Below are 19,707 nucleotides of genomic sequence, written 5' to 3'. Positions count from 1 at the left end.
GAGGGCACCCTAGCCCCCTTCACCTTTAAATCCTACTCCCCCGGGGGGACGATTCTCTGTCCCCCACCCTCATTTCTACTCTGTTGGGGCATGAGTATGCCTCATTGAAACTTGGGGCTGTTTTCCCTATTGGCCCCATACTTCTGTCTTTATCCCCCCAATCTTCAGTTCCCCCCTATATCTTCACGCTAGCAAAGCCCCCACATGCCTAAATTTAAACACATCCAAAATATCTTCGCCCACGTCCCGGCCTATCAACTCAAGTGACATCAACCCCATGATTGACGCTGGTATGTGTATGCACGTTGTGTGTATACATGTATTCGCTATTAGTTCTTATACAGTACTTAATAAATTGCCACTCCTTCAAGTGCCAAAAATTTTATATCCCCATCAGAATCGGGATTTAGCTAACAATTTTGACATATCGCAAAAAATTGGAGACTTTAATATTGGGAAGCTTGTGGTATTTCAATATATCGTACATTAGGCATAAAATCCTTTCACCCCTAACTAAATACACCAATAATAAAATGAAATAAACGATTAAAAATTGGAAAATCATAACACGAAATAAATAGTAAAAATAAATTCAGTTAAGGACTAATAATACATACAGTTATAACCCTTTTCACCTCCATATTTAACAGGTTTGTAAATAATTTTATTATTACTTGTTATTTAATTTTTATCGTTTTTAATTTTATATTTTTGGAAATTCATTAAATATTTTATTTACTGTTGATCTGTTTAGTCGGTGGTGTCAAAAATTTTATGCATAACATTCGAAAAGTCACGCTCCATCAATGGTACAGCGGGTGAGCAAGTTGTCGATATCGTATTCGATGAACAATTTTTACCACATACATGCATAGTTTCAATTTTGGATTATCCCAACCAAGTAACTTATCAACATGTTGTTGTAGTAGCCCAGTGGTCAGGAGCGGGAGTGCAGTAGCACACGCTCCTTGAGTAGACCGGGGTTCAAGCCCCTGACTGCTAAATACAGTCGATCTGCCAACCCACACTGGACCAGCGTGGCAGATTATGGTCCATTTCCCTCAACGTGAATTGTTGAGGAGGCTTCCATCCTGCAGTGGGTTGATAATGGCTGCAGTTTTTAGGAGCATTAGGGACTAAGGCCATATTGCTCCAGAGACAATTCACGCAAGGCCATCCGGAGTATACATTCTTCTGCTCATTGTATATTATGTTCGTGAATTGTGAGCGTTCTCTGCTTGATTTGTCTGTTTAGCGTGTATTCTATGGTCGATTTTCTGTTTGCTGGACGAAAAACTATGCTACCTTCGACTGAGACCAACTAAATCAGCCACGTTGTGAAAAAGGTTCATAAAAATTCCTCACGTCATCGACGGGACTCGAACTCAGGTGTTTTCCAGCCGGTGTAGAAAGGACAGCGATTCTACCAGCTGTACTACCCTCGCGTGATTATGATGTCTCTCTAATTTAAGGATGTCCTTTGGTCTGTTTATAGTACAGAAAAAGAGTCTTTCCGAAAAACCCCAATCTGCTTTAGACACTAATAATTGCACTGGAGAATTTTCTTAATTTATTGATAAAGTATTGTAAATGTGAGGCAAACTTAACTTATAATCAATTAACAAGCTCAAACATTTAGTTTCCTTCACAAGTGGTTAAGCTTAATTTGCGGGGTCGGTTGAAATCCAGACTATTTTAAAAATGCATCATATTAGTCTTAGCAGGACTTATAGTAAGCTTGTAATTTTTTTGCCCAGGAGTACAAATTATTCAATACCATATTATCCTTATTCTCCAAATCAACTCTTGATCTACCAGCAATTAATATTTCTAAGTCACCTGCAAAAGCAATGATTTTTGTGTTTGGGAAAGATTGAACTAATCAATTGTGCAATACCACATCCCAACACTGATCCTTGCGGACACACTCGCAATACCTGCTTTTTAACATAATAATATTGTGATTTTACCACCACATATCTGTTTGAGGAAACTTCTAAACAAAAACCAGGATCCTGAGCTGGATATCATCATTCTTGATTCCCTTCTACTTCTCTCTCTCTCCCTCGGAAATTTTTTTTAGCTGGTGCAGCATAAGCCTCAGGCTTCCTTGCACTATACGGTTAACAATAATAATAATAATAATAAGAAGAAGAAGAAGAAGAAAGTGTACCATACTACAAGTGCGAACCCCAGGCAGTACTAGAGACCCGAACCCACAAGCTCTAGTGGGACTGCGCCATAATAACGGATAACACCATCTCGCACAACAGACCGGACATAACCCTTTTGGACAAGATGGAAAAGGCTACCTACCTTATTGACATAGCGGTGCCTAACACTAGCAATGTCCAGAAAACCCACGAGGTAAAAATTAAGAAGTACACGAACCTGAGACATGAGATCAAGGAGATGTGGCATATGGAAGAAGTATCAACCATCCTAATCATCTTGTCAACCACCGGTATGGTACCAAAGACTCTACATAGCAGCCTAGCAGCAATAGGTCTCCCAGAGAACACCTACAAGAAACTCCAGAAAATCGCAATTCTGAACACCTGTAGGTTGGTCAGAGATTTCCTCGATCGACAGTAACACCAGACATTACAACTACCCTGTGTACTTGGTAGCAGTACCCGTCACGGAGTGGAATCCCCCAATCAGGGAGAAATAATATAAGAGCAACTACAATAATAATAATAATAACTTATATAGCCGCAAGGGGCAGTCAGCAACTCTTAATTGTTCAAGGGCAGACTCCCACCATAAGCCTCCTCAAAATCCACGTAAATTGCTAGTTCGTACTTAGACGTAGAACCTCTAATATGTGTTATCAGGTCGACCAGAGCATCCTCACACGATCTGCCAGGTGTAAGTCCGTACTGATGCGCAGAAACCATATCATAAGCTGTCATTAACCAGATACACGAAATGCCATAAGCCGTTCTATAATGGAATAATGTCATGGGGCACTAGCTGCAGCAACAGCATCTGATAGGAAGTGCTCTTTTTCTGTTTCGATATGACAACGCGCCATGTCATACTGCACAGGTTAAAGTGACTTGGTTTGAAGACATGGGCTTGCAAAAACTTCACTGGAATACTAGAAGCCCAATGGGGTGAATTGGAAAGAAGGCTTCTTCGGGACAGGCCAACACCACCACCACAATCAATGGCTAGATTGACTACTGTGTTGAAGGAGAAAGAGACCGAAATACCACCTCCCTGTTATCTAAAAATTGGTTCGGAATCCACCAACGAGGAAACAGAGTGCAAATAAGGCCAAAGATAGACCGATATGTTTTTAAATATTGTATCAATTTAAGATTAATTTGAAACATGCATGGGCTCGTTTATTTTTGGCAATATAGTGTACACATGAAAGAATCACAAATAAATGTAAATATTTGAGATTTATTAACGCATTCTTTAAATAACAAAAAGCATATCAGAACAATGAAATCGTGTATATAATGTCATCTAAAAAAATTCACGTTGTATAAAAAGTATTAAACTACCAATTTCGACAAGTCATCTTAATATTGAGACATTCGTCATTTTTTTTTCTTCTAGAACAAAATCTTGTTAAATTCATCCGTTATTGAGAAAAAATGACATAAAAGCACATGTACAGCTGCTGTTAGTAGAACAGGATAATGTCATATCCTGTTCCAAGGGCTTTCCAAGAAATTCTCGAGTCTGGGTTGATGTCACATATCACTCACAATACTTCAGCAGTCCAAAATGAAGTCTACAAGGTTTTTAGGAGATAGAAAGATAGTTTAAACCCTACAATGGAATTAATGTGTACGTCTTCTCTTCTGATACTCTGGATTGTGTATAATACACAAAAAGTTATAGGTAAGTTCATTTCGTTTTCTTGTAATATAAAGAAATAAATACTTATCAGTTAATTTGCTTCGAGGAGAGTGATAAGGAGATCAGTTACATAACTCAAATTACGGGTTTCTTTCAGAAAAAGCAATGAACGAACATGGAAAAAATTTATTAGAACATAATGCAGAGGGAATATGGCAATACACATAAATACAAGGCTATACTTGGACATCTAGTGCACCACCGTCATGTATCCTGTACTGTTAAGGCTAACTTAAAGATTCTTTAATTAAAGCCATATTTCTTTTCATTGATAAATCTTTTTTTTTTTTTAATTGAAATCAGAAATCACTTGTTGGTTTGAGTAGGATCGATGGTTTGCCGAGAGGTGAAAAATCATAAATTAAAAAGTAGAAACCTTCTTCCGGTTAACCCAAAAAAATCTTTAAAAGTGTACATTTGAACATGTTTATCCTTTGTGGTCAGTGTGATCATCCCGAATCAAGCATTGGACATACATCCCCAGGGGCTCACATCTGGTGAGTATGGGCTTGGCACACCCAGGGTCCTGAGCTGGGTATCATCATTCTTCTCTTTCTTGGTGATTTCCTTCTACTTCTCTCTAGTTTTCAACCATCTTGTTAACCAGTTCTAGTAATTTTCACTCAGTTACCAAGTTCTCTGCAAGGCAAACCAACTGACAAAACATTTCGCTCAGCATTAGTCATTTTGTCTTCCAGTTTTCCCGAAGCCAACATCTGCTTAACTTGTGGAGCAATAAATATGCCACCTTATATTTCTGCATCATATATTTTGGAAAACATATATTGCATATGTTTCCTAAACATGCTAAATATGCTAAAAGTGCCACCTTGAGGCTCCAATACTTTAACAAAATTGTTTGAGCAGTCTTAGCTTGCTCAGACTGCTCAAAGCTTGATCATGGAGTGACAGATGCAAGACTGCTTGATCATGGAGTGACAGATGCAAGATTTTTTTCTTATTAAAAGCTCAAGCACGAAAGGTATTATAACATATAGTACTTAGCACCGAGCATGTTTCTTGCAACCAGTTAGACTGTTTGAGCAAGGCTGCAACCAATTTTCGCAGACCATTCTCTTTTCCTATACTGCTGATCTACTGTCCAGCGTCCCAGAGGCAGAGAAAGCAAAGAAAGTTCGTGAAACTGCCTTGCAAACACAGAAGAAACCACAGCTTCTTCAAGTCCTCACAGTCCCCATTTATACATCATACTTGATCTTCTCTGACACACGCTTCACATTTCGGTAGTAGTTTTTAATATGAGCAGAGTGCACGTCAGGAATCGATGGTTGTATATGATTTGTCAACACAGGTTTCATGAAAACCAGTCAGTTCAAAACAATAGTACTGGGATCCTGCAACAGGTAAAAACATGCATAAGCAAAATGTCTCTTTCTGTATGTGGAAGTCTTTCAGCTGGGATCCACTATATTCCATTCTTTTAAACGAGATGTCAGGAACTTTTCACTGGATTTGGTTAGTATTAGCCATATAGTGCAAGGAAGACACCGGCTTTTGCTGCACCGGCCAAAAATGAAAAAAAGTAGATAAGAAAATACAAATTATGTACTTCCCTAATCTAAATCTTTCCCTCTGCAATTTTAATTTATGGCCCCTAGTTCCGGAATTCTTTAGAATAGTGAATTCCGCCTTCATTCATTTTACTAATCCCTCTCCTTATAAACCTCAATCAAGTCCCTCTAAGGTGCCTGGATGCCAAGCTCTGTAGCCCACATAATCGAAGTCTTTCGTCGTATGGTCCCCTTTTACCGATCTCACCATGCGGGTTGCTTTTTTTTTGGTTAGGTCCAAGTCCCCTACCGGGTTATCCATTTATTTATAATTAGGGAAATGTGGAAGTTACGTTGAACACACTTCTGGGGTGCAGTCCCAATCACCCTGTTTGTCAGATTCATAATCCACTTTGAAGAACCTTCTCTGAAAGATGGATTGATAATTGGCAGGTCTTAATTGCGTGGTACCACAATAGAAGATAGTATATTGGGATACATTGCAGCTTTTCGACCAACAGAAGTTTCAGACTTTAATATTCCGCCTTACAAAAGTAGCAGTCGTCATGATGGTTTGTGAGCTCTTTCCATATTCGAGGTATGGATAAAGGTATACACTTGTGATTACCACGAAACTATTCCTTTATTATTGATTAGTAACTGCCAGCAGACATGAAGTTCCCACAACTTGTCTTGATCATTCATAAACATTCCAAAATAGGTATCATATTCATATATGCTGCAAAACTTGGTGCCACCACAGATGTTATGGTTCACCTGCTTTGTACCTCTATAATATAAACATAAACATAGCATAAGGAGTGTGGAGATAACTTACACCTTCGTTTGGTATCGTCCCCCTGAGAAAATATCTGATCTATTGACATTTCTCATGTTTATAATTAAGCATTTAAAAATTTGTTCAAGGAGCCACCAGCGAAGTTAATCATCAGGTGGAAAAGAGGGGGACGGTAATAGACTGAAAAAAAAAAATCTTTTTAGTATTATCCGTCCCTTTAGACTATTTTGCAATAGTTCTGGATTGCTGTCCCCCATAGTATAAACAAGTTTCATCGCCCATAAGCTCACTTAATGCGATGGGTTACATTTTTGTGGCCCGTGGCACAAGAAATCACCAGCAAAAATTTAGCTTCAATTGCATGGCTCAAAGAGCAAATATCCATCTGGAGTTGGGAAGGTGGGCAATTTGAATAAATTCAAAGAACTAAACAAATTATTGGAGGAGATGGACAGGTGATACGGAAAGTTTTTTTTTTTTATAATGCTTTATAAGCTTGCTTTCTTGCATCATTTGCCACTAATAATAATAACGGTTTGAAAGTCGCAATCCTGAACACCTGTAGGATAATCAGAAAGTTCCTTGACCAACTGTAACACCAGACATAACAACCACCCTATGCACTTGGTAGCAGTACCAGTCATGGGGTGGAACCCTGCATCTGGGGGAAAATAATAATAGTAATTGTGTTCTGACACTGAGTATAAAAGGCGTGGATCAAATCTCATCAATGATGCCAAGAATTTTTATGGGCTTTTTCCACAACGTGGGTGAGTTATTCGGTAGAGGACAAGGTTGCATGGTTTTATCTCCGGAAAGTTGAGTTTTTCTGTCAGTAAACAGACAAACGACCGAAAACTGCAGTTACAAATACAATATACTTGCATTCTGCTTTCAACTTTCAACATTCACTTTCATTCTGTCTAGAGCATCTCAGGTCTTTTCTGTTCGGTTGAGGTGGATTCCGAATAAACTGGATGCACTTTTTTAGTACTAAACGGATCATAATTGCCCAAACGCCTAAGGGTTATGGATTCTTACTGTGAGAATTCGTTAAAGCTAGTGGAATATCGTAGAGATATTTGCTTATTGGATATCTGTAGAATTTCTAAATTAAATCGGATTGAAGCAGATAGTTAAATATTGGTAAAGTTGTTCATTATGAGGTAGTTATTAATTGCCTCCAATGGGAAGATAGAGGCGTTCAAGAGTTCCCCTCCCCCTTCCTTTGTTTACAAATTTTTCTACTGACTAACTTTCCAAAAATGGTTGCTTAGGAATTTGTCATACATTTGTTATGGGATACGAGGCAGAACAATATATGCTATGTCACGATGACTGGACGAAACTGGAGAACAAATATTCCAGCACGTGATCTAGTCGTGCTTATTCTTCCACTGTATGAAGATTAGAGACGATAAATAGTATTATGTTACTTTTGTTATTGTTAGATTTAAGAGTAATTGTAGTAAGCATACAAGAAGCCTTATGACGTCTTCTAGGATGTCAGTTGATTTGAAAATACACGCTTCGGTTCACACCATAAAACTTTCACCCTATGTTATTCAGTAGAATGGTTCATAGAATGTATAGTAAATATCACAATTGGCAAAGTTCAGACAGCAGAAATGTACTTCTACACTGTCCTTTAACCCGGGATCAAACTTCAGCAAGTTAGTATAAGTATTAGCAGTGGAAAATGATGCAAAAAAGCAACCTTATACAGCATCAGTCAAAAAAAAAAAAAAAAAAAAACATTCCCATTTCACTGATCCATTCATTCCTAATGTTTGTCTAGTTCTGCCTTCAATTTATTTAAGCTATCAACTTCCACAACAACAGATGGAAGTTTGTTCTCACACTGAGTATCAACTACCCGCTGGCTAAAGGCAAACTTTCACACATCTATTCTACAACTGTCTTTTCTCAGTTTGAATCTATGCCCCATGAGGTTTGTAATCTGAGCAAGAGGAAGAATCCCATCAACATTAAAGATGATCAACCCATTCAAGGCCTTATACACCTCAATCAGATCGCCTCCTAGGTGCCAAGTCCCCAGAAGCTGCAATTTGCAGAACTTAAACCTTTCTTCATAAGAGCACCCCTTTGTTCCTTTCACCAGTCTTGTTGCATTTCTCTGTACTCGTTCTAGCAACTCTACATCCTTCCTAAAATGAGGCCTCCAGACCTGTACCCAATACTGAAGGTGTGGCCTGACCATTGCCTTATACAAGAGGATAATCACCTCCTTTTCCCTGCTAGCAAAATTCCTGTATATCATTGACAAGACCTCATGACCTACTCTGGCAGCCTGTCTGCACTGCTCAGAAAATGTCATATCTGACTGCACAATTACCTCCAGGTCTCTTTCAATCTCCACTACCTTGAGTGTAACACCACATCGTTGGTACATTACTCTGGGGTTACTGCTACCCACATGCAGTATTTTGCATTTGTCAATGTTAAACTTCAGTTGCCACTTCTCAGCCCTTCTACCCAACTTGTTGGATCCTGTTGTAGCAGCGTACTATCATTACTGTTATTAACAAACCTTCTAATCTTTGTATCATCTGCAAACTTTGACATTAAGCTTGATATACCTTCAACAATATCATTGATAAATATACAAAACAAAAATGGGCGCAACACCGAATCCTGACGGACACCACCAGTAACATTAGTCCACGTAGAGCAATACCCATTGACCACCACTCTCTGTCTTCTCCCACTCAACTATCCTTTGATCCATTGTAGCAAGTTGCCCTTAATGTCATACTGCTCTAATTTGCACAGTAGTCTTCCATGCCCAACAGTGTCAAAAGCTTTCCTCAAATCCAAGTATATGATATCAAAATTATTTTTTGCATCCAGTTCCTTTGTGACCACATCATAGTATCCAATCAAATTTGTCAGACAAGACTTTCCCTTAACAAACCCATGCTGCGTTTGAATTATTGCTGCAGCTTTGTCTAAATGAGCCTGCATTGCATCTTTAACCAGTGACTCCGTTATTTTCCCTGGAGCAGAAGTCAAACTAACAGGTCTGTAATTACTTGTGTCACCCTTTGATCCCCCCCTTTGGAAATTGGAGATGCATTTGCACATCTCCAGTCGGTGGAGACTTCCCCAGAGTACAAGGATGCTCTCATAATTATGGCTAAGGATTTGCTGCCTCCTTTAATAAAACTGGATAGATCCCATCCACCCCAGGTGCCTTTTTTATGTTTAACTTAAACAATTTCTCCTCCACTTTACTCTCAGTTGTTACAAAATCATTTAACTACCCGTGAGAGTCTGTTAAACATCTGGCCCTCTCCTCATTGAATAACTACTCATGTGTGAATATACATAGATGCAAATACTCATTTAATTCGGCAGCTATCTGAGAATGATCGTCTACAGTCAAACCATTGATATCAAGTGGGCCAATCTGATTCATTCCCTTCCTTTTAGAGTTTATATAAGTAAAGAAGTCTGCTGTTTTTCTTTGCATCCTTTGCCAAAGATTTTTCATAATCTGCCTTCCCTTGCCTAACCTCCTTTGTAACTTGGTTACAGACCAGCTTATATCTACCACAGGCTTCTGCGTCGCCTGATAAATTATCATGCGACGCAGAATAATGTTCATCCCATGCATTTTTATTCTCTGCCACGAGTCTCATTAGTTCATCTGACATCCATTTGGGCCTGAACCTAGAGCAGTATTTCTTACTTGGAACAAAAAGCCTAGTAGCTTCCAAGATTACTTCCTTCAATGCTTCCCATTTAGAATTTGCTGTTGGTAACATCATCAGTTGGTTCCCCTGTATTGAATTTAAAAAAATCTCTGAGACCACTGTAGTCGCCTTTACGAAGTCAATAACAATTCCCTTTACCCCGGATGGTAGTTACATCTTTAAGTAAATCCCTCATCAGTACACTGTGATCACTGTCACCTAGTGGTTCCTTTATCTGCAAATTCTTAATGCATGAATAATCACTGCTGATAATCAGATCAAGAGTGTTACTACCTCTTGTTGCCTCTCTAACATGCTGCTGTAGAAAACAATCATCCAATAAATCCACAAAAGCATTGCTAATGTGTGAGTGACCAACCCACAAGTTCCAGTCAATATCTGGGAAGTTGAAATCCCCCATTATAAGACATTCTGATTCACTAGTCCACTCTATTTCTCTGTACAATTTTTCATTGTACTCAATCGAGTCATTAGGTCTATAACAAACTCCTACCCTCATTTTTACTTTCCCAGTGGTTATATCACACCAAACGGACTCAACATTGCACTGTCCATCTATGCCAACTGGGTGCTCTTCCTTAGATTTTATGTTTTTCTTAACTAACAGCATAACCTCTCCTCCCTTCCTGTCCTGTTTACCCTTTCGTACAGATTGTACTCCCCAAATTCCAATTCTGCAACCTTTATATCTGAGTGGCACTAAGTCTTTGATGTCCCAACAATATCCGCCTTGAATGTCTTAAACAGTACTTCAAATTGATAAAATTTGTTTACTATACTCCTAGCATTGGTGTACATGTGGGTATACATGAATCATCTATCTTTTCTCTATTTGAATTTATGCTTCCCCATGTTTGTCGCCTGACTGAGCTTGCTCAATCCACTCAAAGCCTTAAACACCTCAATCAGATCTCCTGGCTGGTGCCTAGTTTCCAAAATGCTGCAATCTACAAAACCGAAGCCTTTCTTGGTGAGAGTATACCCTTTTGTTCCCTTACAAATCTCGTTGCCCTTCTTTGCAGCTGTTCCTGCAGATTCACATCCTTCCTAAAATGTGGCTTCCAGACCTGTATGCAGTACTTAAGATGTTGTCTAACTATTACCTTATACAACGGGATAATCATTATCTCTGCTGAAAAAATTCCTGTGTATCATAGATAAAACCCCAATGAACTGTCCTAGTAGCTAGCATGCACTATTCAAAGAACGTCATGTCTGAATCTACAAATATCCCCAGATGAAACCTCATCCTCCAGTAGTGTGCGATCGCACAGTTGTTATGTTATTCTGAGATTACTGTTACCCATATACAGCGGCAACCCCCCAAAGGCAGAATGCGCTGATCCCACAGGAACCAGTAGTTGTTGGTGACTCTATTGTCAGGGAAACGGGAAACATGCTTTTTAAAAGGGATAGATTGAACAGGACCAGGGAATGTCTGCCAGGGGCAAAGGTTGAGGACGTTGTAGAGCGGATATCATCTTTTAAGGGCACAAAAGGAAAGGTGATATTGTTTTACACGTTGGCACTAAGAGTAGGAGACCGGTGGAATTACTTAACAAGTACAGATCACTGTTGAAAAAAAGCCTTGAATTAGGGTTGAATTTGAAAGTGTCTGCAATTCTGACACGATAGGAGGGAGTATATGATGAGAGCCTTTTCAAGCAACTCGGCCCTGTAGAGATTGTGCAAGGCTCAAGGGGTAGAATTTTTTTCAGCCTGGTCTGTACTTGTTAACAGGAGGGACTGCTTACACAGGGATGGGATACACTTAAATAGAAAGGGTGCAAGAATATTTGCTGATGCTATCGAGGCAGTGTTAGGTGGGTCGGAAAACTGCTAGCTTGGGGGGAGACAAAGACCAATAGATTGACAGTAGCCACTGGCAGAGGTGAAAGAAATTCTTGCACTGCTTCTATTAGAATGAGCAGCAGCCTGGATAACAAGATGCAGGGTATTTCAGAGACTGCTGGGAGTCATTGCGGTAGAAGTAAACACATGGGTTGTGTTAGGGTAACTAAGAATAGGAAAAGGTGCATGTATACTTGCGTGTACACCAATGCTAGGAGTTTGGTAAATAAATTTGATGAATTTGAGGTATTGCTCAAAACATCAAAGGCGGATATTGTTGGGACATCAGAGACGTGGTGTCACACAGATATAAGGAATGCAGAACTGGAATTTGGGGAGTACAACGTCTACAGAAAGGATAGACTGGATAGGAAGGGAGGAGGGGTTATGCTGTTAGTTAAGAAATACATAAAATCCAAGGAAGTGAAGCCAGTCGACATCGATGGACAGTGCACTGTGGAGTCAGTTTGGTGCGACATGAGCATTGGGAGATCAAAATTGAGAGTAGGAGTGTGCTATAGGCCTAATGACTCTGATGAGTATAATAAGAAATTGTACAGGGAAATAGAGTGGGCCAGTAAATCAGAGTGTCTTATAATGGGAGATTTTAATTTCCCAGATATTGACTGGAATTTTGGGGGCTGGTCACTCACACACTAGCAGGGCTTTTGTGGATTTATTGGATGATTGTTTTCTACATCAGCATGTTCGGGAGGCAACTAGAGGGAGTAATACTCTTGATCTAATTTTCAGTAGTGATTCTTCATGCATTAAGAATCTGTAGGTAAATGAACCACTAGGTGGCAGTGATCACAGTGTGCTGAAGTGGGATTTACTCAAAGAGGTAACTGCCATTAGGGGTAAGAGAAGGGTTTTTGCTTTCGTAAAGGCGACTACGGTGGTCTGAGACAGTATTTAAATTCTATACAGTGGGACTAACTGATGATGTTACCAACAGCAAATTCAAAATGGGAAGCATTCAAAGAACATATCTTGGAAGCTACCAGGCTTTACATACCAACTAAGAAATATTGTTCAAGGTTTAGGCCTAAATGGATGTCAGATTAACTAATGAGACATATGACAGAGAAGAAAAATGCATGGGATACATACAAATTAATGGGTGACATGGGAGCTTATGATAGACACAAGATGATCTGTAACCAAGTCACAAAGGAGATTAGGCAGGCAAAGGCAGATTATGAGAAATTCTTGGCAAAGGATGCAAAGAAAAACAACAAAGAGTTCTTTACCTATGTAAACTCTAAAAGGAAATGGATGAATCATATTGGTCCACTGGATATTGATGGTTCAACTGTTAATGATACTGCTCAGGTGGCTAACAAAGTAAATGAGTATTTTGCATCTACATTCACCCATGAGAAGTTATTCAAGAAGGGGAATGCCAGAGGTGAGTTAAACTCTGGCAGTGAGCTAGATGATTTTATAATAACTGAGAGGAAAGTGGAGGAGAAATTGTTGAAGATAAACACAAGAAAGGCACATGGGGTGGACGGGATCTCACCAGTTATATTAATGGAGGCAGCAAAAGAAGTAAGCAAACCCTTAGCCATAATTATGAGCTTTTTTGGACTATGGGGAGGTACCCATGGACTGGATCGAAGGCGACACAAGTAATTCTAGACCTTTTAGTTTAACTTCTGTTTCAGGGAAATTAATGGAGGCACTGGTTAAAGAAGCATTGCAGGATCATCTAGACAAGACTTCAGTTATAGCTCGGACACAGCATGGGTTTGTTAAGGGAAAGTCTTGCATGACCAATTTGATTGGATACTATGATGTGGTCACAAAGGAACTGGATGTACGGAATAACTTTGATATCATATATTTGGATCTTAGAAAGGCTTTTGATACTGTTGCACATGGAAGACTGCTGCACAATTTGGACCATTGTGGCATTGGAGGCAAATTGCTGCTATGTATAAAGGGATGGTTGAATGGGAGAAGACAGAGAGTGGTAAACAATGGACACTGCCCATCGTGGACTAATGTTATTGGTGGAGTTCCTCAGGGTTTAGTGTTGTGTCCATTATTGTTTTCTGTATTTATAAATGATATTGATGATGGTGTATCAAGCTTAATGTCCAAGTTAGCAGACGATATGAAGGTTGGCAGGGTTGTTAAGGACACTAATGACAGTATGCTGCTGAAAAGTTGAGCAGATGGGCTGAGAGGTGGCAAATGAAGTTTAAACATTGACAAATGTAAATTACTACATATGGGAAGCAGTAACCCCAGATTAATTTATCAACTCTGTGGTACTACACTGGCAGTTGTAGAGAATAAAAAGTACCCGGCGGTAATTGTGCAGGCAGATATGAAGTTCTCTGAGAAGTGCAGACGGGCTGCAAGAGTAGCTCATGGTGTCTTATCAATGATATACGGGAATTTTTCTAGCAGGGATAAGGAGGTGAATATTCCCTTTTATAAGGCAATAGTCAGGCCACACCTTGAGTACTGTAATGGAACAAAAGGTTGCTTTTACGAAGAAAAGCTTAAATTTTGCAAATTACAGTGTCTGGAGACTATGGATATGCGAGGTGATCTGCGAGGTGTATAAAGCGTTGAATGGCTTGAGCATGCTCAATGCTGATGGAATTCTTCCTCTTGATCAGAATAATCACCTGAGAGAGTATTAATTCAAATTGAGGAAAGACAGATGTAGGATAGATGTGCGGAAATTTGCCTTTAGCCAGCGGGTAGTTGGTTGTGGAATAGACTTCCATCCTTTTTTGTCGAAGTTGATAGCCTAAACAAATTTAAGGCTGAGCTGGACAGGTATTTCGAACGAACGGAGGGGTGAAGTGGAAGTGGGTTTTTTTTTTTTTTTTTTTTGGCTGATGCTTCATAAGCTTGCTTTCTTGCATCATATGTCTCTACTAATGCTAATGCTAATATGCAGTACCTTGCAATTATCAATGTTAAATTTCAATTGCCACTTCTGAGTCATTCTGCCTAATTTTTGTAGATATTGTTCTAGTAGCAAACCCTGATTACTGCCTTTGACCACCTTACTAACCTTTCTATCATCTACAAACTTAGTCATTAAGCCTGATATGCATTCATCAATATTAATAAATATTGAAAGCAAAATCGGGCCCAGCATTGAAACTTGGCGGACTCCACTAATACTCCAAGAAGAGTGGTGAAGTTGAAAACCACTCTCTGTTTTCTCCCTCACAACTATCCCTTTAATAGTTTGATAATCTCAAATGATAATCGTGCTTCACCATACTAACATATTTCTAGAAACCTTTCCGAAAAATAATCGGCAAAGGAACCTGAATGCTGAAAAACACTAGCTCAACTTTTTTTTGGCAGATAAACACAAGAAGAAAATATTTTATTAATTATTCTTTGATAAAAAAAAGAATAATAAATTATATGAACCAAAATACAATGAAAACCAGTGGAAATATTTTATTTATTAAAACTGGGAATAAGGAAGAGGGTGGGGTTAGGAACATCAGCGACTAAGTTCATATTGTTCTATTGTATTGTCTATAAATTACGCGTGTTCTGAGTTTGATTTTCTGGTTATTGGACATAAAACCCGAGTTTCCGGGAGAAAAAAACCATGCTACCCTCGCCTGAGATCCACTAACTCAGTCAAGTTTTGAAAAAAGAACCATAAAAATTCCTTACGTCATCCAAGGGACTCAAACTGAGGTCTCTTTTTTACCCGGTGTATGGAGCATAGAGATTCTTCCAACTGTGCTACCCACGAGGACCGTGAATAAAAATTGAAGATTTCAATATCAAGGGATTGTGCAAAAATACGTTAAGCAAACTGAAGTGTAAGTAATGCCAATATTGGCAAATACCCCACTTGTCCTAAAATATATTTTTCATAAAATCTATAGTATTTCTCTACTACCCTACATTTGTTATTAAGAAATTTATTTTTATATCTAGGTCATCTAGATATTGAAATATGAGTTCACTGTGTCACGCAACATCCTCTGACTCATCACACATTCAACTAAACAACACGTGTTATCGTATTCTTTGCAATTCGTAAAATGTAGCTATTTCATAAATGTATAATTCGGGGTTTTTCCAATATTTCAAAATCGAATATAGCAAAAACCCCTTTATAACGAACTCCCCAGGAAGAGCAAGAATCTTTTCATTCTAATGAACATTGACGAAAATTATTTCAAAAGAATTGTTTCAAAATTGTGCAAATAAATTCTGCTGGCGTTAAAAATCATTTAATGTACGCAGTGCGTTACATTTTTATTTTTTACTGACTTATTAACTAATAATGTATAAAAGAAATTGTTTTTCACTTCACTGCACATATTTCCCAACGTAATACCCCAGGTTTTGTAATACTTTAAAATCAACAGCACGTAAAATGCAACACATTTCAGGCTCTGTGATTTAATAAATTAAACAATCATCGTATATTGTCAACGCTTTCGTAATGCATTTACTTTTTTTTTTCCTGGATTATACATAACAATTGAAACAAGAGAAGAATCATCAACAGTCTAACCATAGATATCGAGTAGACCGAGATTCATCCCCTTCCTTCTACAGTTTATATAAGTAAAGTCTGTCTGTTTTTCTTTACATCCTTTGCAAATATTTCTCCAAATATTGATTCGGACAATCGAGCTTGAATTGTTTTGTTTTAATATCCAGAAGTGTTAACTTTGGGGTTTTTCATATTCAATTCAAGTTTAAATTCAAGTTCATTCGACCACATGAATTACGTTCTCGCGAAAACAAAATTTTGTTCCTGGGCATGAACTTCAAGCAAAGAGAATTTTAAACATCAAAAAACGCCTTTGGTATGCCATAAATAAATTACAGTACGTAATCGTATATATTCGTGTCAATAAAAATAAAGAAAGAAACTGCAATATAATATTATGGAAAATAAAAATTGATTTAATTATATCTTCGTGTATTTTTGTATTTATTTTATCTCATAAAATATCCGAATCTATTTATTTTGAAATCATCGAAAGCGAAAGAATAAACAATTTCATTTGAAAAATTACAAATTACAGGTGTGGTTGTTGGCTTCTGAAAATCAAAAGCAAAACAATTCAAGTGATCTGGGGTTGAGACCTCGTCTGTACTATATCATGTGAAGAAGCAAAAAAGTGGCAGGTACTTCCTGGTGTTCACACCCATACGAACGCACTTAAAGGAAGTCTGTCTGATTAGATGAAGAGGGTACTTCCAGTCTATTTTTCTGCCCTTTCAGAAGAAGACAGGAAACTTATAAAAGGAAAGTAAATGGGTGATTTTAACAAGCGAGGTGTCATATTAAAGATAACCGGGAGTGACGTTTAAATTTGAGTCCATTAGACCATTTTGTAGAAATAAGAAATATAGTTTCGAGCTTGCGCAAAGAAGATAAATTCAACGCAAGGAAATGGGTATTAAGAAAATGGCCGTCCCAATATTTACAGACACATTCACTCGGCAACATATTGTCAGATACCGGATATAAAATCATGCTAGGAATATTTTTGGATAAAGCTGATAATGTTCTCTTTAGAAACTCCTGAAGTGAATGTAAATTATTTTCAATATGGTTTCTTGATATGGCTTTACAGGAAATAATCTGGCAAAGTCAGATCAGGATATCGTACGTCACGTCTGGGATCGTCCAGGGCTCGAAAAGAATCAAGTGTGTATATCTATTTCCGATGCGGATCACGAACCATAAAACGTTCCAGTTCTCTCCGGTCCTTTCCTAAAACAGGATGAAACGATCTATAAACACATGAAATCTCTGCTATCGTAATATGGCGATGGCATGTTACATCATTGTGTTGAACCTAACCTTTCAAACCTTTTTATCCAGCGGATTAACAAAAGCTTGAAAGATCTACAACTGATTCAGAATTTTGCGTGTTCGTAAAAGAAAATTTGTTTGATTATTCATGGACAGGATACTGGTATCCTGTTCATGTATGTGAATACTAGTATACTCATGAGCCAAAACATTATGACCACATGCCTAATAGTGTGTTGAGTGGCCTTTCGCCATGATAAGATCTTGCATTTGGCATGGCATCGACTTCACGAGACTGCAGGTGTCCTCAGGTATCCTGGACCAGCTGGGCAGAAGGACGTACCGGAGTTCAGGAACGGAGCGAAGTCCTGGCGTGGATTGGTGAAATGGGTGGACATGATCCTCGAACCATTCCTGCACAATGCGAGCCTTGTGACATGGGCCATTGTCTTGTTGAACGGTTCCAGTGAATCTGGATACACGGCCACCATGTAGGAAAAATTTGGTCTGAAACAATATCCATCTGGCGGTGACTGCGTGTCCAGTGGGACCCAAGTTCAGGAAACATCCCTCAAACCATGATACCACTGCAGGTGGCCTGTTTTCGCTCACCCGTATAGCCTGGTTACAGTTTAATTTCACCTGTACAGATTCTTGCTTATCCGGTAGTATCGAAGACTGCAAACACGTGATTTATTCTTGCCCAATTTACCAAAACCTTCGGCAACAAATCTCAAGTACATCTCCTCATTTTTCTCCTGTAAATGAACGCGATTTAATTGCAAATAAGGAAACTTTTGAAACCTTCCAAGGATTTGCGAAGGAAATCTTTAACAGACGCCGCCAGCTAACCGAGTTCCCTACTATCACGATAACCGCCTTATAACTCAGTCAGTGGCGGATTTCCGCACAGGCGCACGAGGCGCGCGCCTGGGGCCTCTTAAATAGAGGGGGCCTCAAATCTCAGGTCTCAAAAAAAAATAAAATTGTTTCATTTTTAATTTTTACACTCATCATTATTACCGTTACTGAATAAAACTATAATTTAATATGAGAAGTTAGTAAACTCTTATGCGAATATCCCTACATATTATATGAAATATCTATGCGAACTAAGTGAATCTGAAGTAGAATACGTATTATCATTAATGCTTAGTTGTGCCATTTTTTCATTTAAACATTAGTTAAAATATGTATGAAAGAATTGCGCAACCAAAATGATTAAAACCGCAACACCAAATCTAGAGCACGTGCTATAGTAAAAACGGGCGCGTAGAATGGACACTGTAGTGGCACCAAAAATATTTAGAGGGGGGGGCTCAAAATTGAATTGCGCCTGGGGCCTCTCAAGTGCTAAATCCGCCACTGAACTCAGTTGTAATTTCTTATAATATAGCTTCTTGCTCCCGAACAGAATTTATTGACCAATATTCATGCTTTTATACTTAGTAAAGAACCTACCATCGTTGACTATACATGTTTTTCCTTTCTTCATGTGATTCTGGCATCAATCCGACTGAGTCTTCTGTTTTGCCATGTGTTGCCCTGGTCAAATCTACCAGGAAATTTTTACAGAACAACGGCTGATTGCTTTACATTCTTTCTCCAACGACTAGACTGCTGATTGCAACCCCCTGACTAGGCTACATAACAACTGCTGAATTCATTTTCCTGGTGGCTACTTTTTTTTCTTTTTTACTTTTTATCAATTTAATTTTTTTATTGTTTGTATTTATTACTTTTATTTAATTATTTATTTTTTGTCAATTTGACTTTTTTTTATTTGTTTGTATTTTTTACTTTATTTTATTACTTTTATTATTTATTCTCCCCCCCCCCCCCCGTTTTTTTTTTCTTGCTGGTACCACCGGTTTGGACTCCCAGTAGTATGAGATCTGCTGGCATCCACTGGAATTGATTTTTCCTCCAGTGGATGTGGGATTCTTACCTTGTCACTTTCGTTTGACAGTACGTGTATTGTTGTGGCCGCCTCCTCATGGAGTGGATGGATACTAGGGATCAGCCATTCTGGTCATCGCTGCTCCCTAGTAGCTAAGTGGCCAGATATAACAAAACAACAGAATAAGACACACACTTCGCAGACATAACATAACACTATATTCGTATCTGGCCATTTTACAGAGTTCTGTA

The 19,707-nt window shown here is 38.6% G+C and overlaps 1 protein-coding gene across 1 annotated transcript in view; it reads left to right on the top strand.

Moving 5' to 3' along the window:
- The first annotated feature begins 3,744 nt into the window (after positions 1-3,744).
- LOC150086574 (uncharacterized) overlaps positions 3,745-19,707 on the top strand; it is a 41,174-nt gene continuing 25,211 nt past the window's right edge. Inside the window, exon 1 of the mRNA XM_090371460.1 lies at positions 3,745-3,861. Within this exon, the coding sequence (XP_090227586.1) occupies positions 3,795-3,861 (67 nt within the window). The 5' untranslated portion in view covers positions 3,745-3,794. The remainder of the gene's footprint in view (positions 3,862-19,707) is intronic.

The sequence above is a fragment of the Mastigoproctus giganteus genome, chromosome 4 (genome assembly GCF_048544385.1).
Source record: "Mastigoproctus giganteus isolate SK-2022 chromosome 4, ASM4854438v1, whole genome shotgun sequence".
Classification (NCBI taxonomy): domain Eukaryota; kingdom Metazoa; phylum Arthropoda; class Arachnida; order Uropygi; family Thelyphonidae; genus Mastigoproctus; species Mastigoproctus giganteus.
This window is presented reverse-complemented; position numbering and strand designations above follow the sequence as displayed.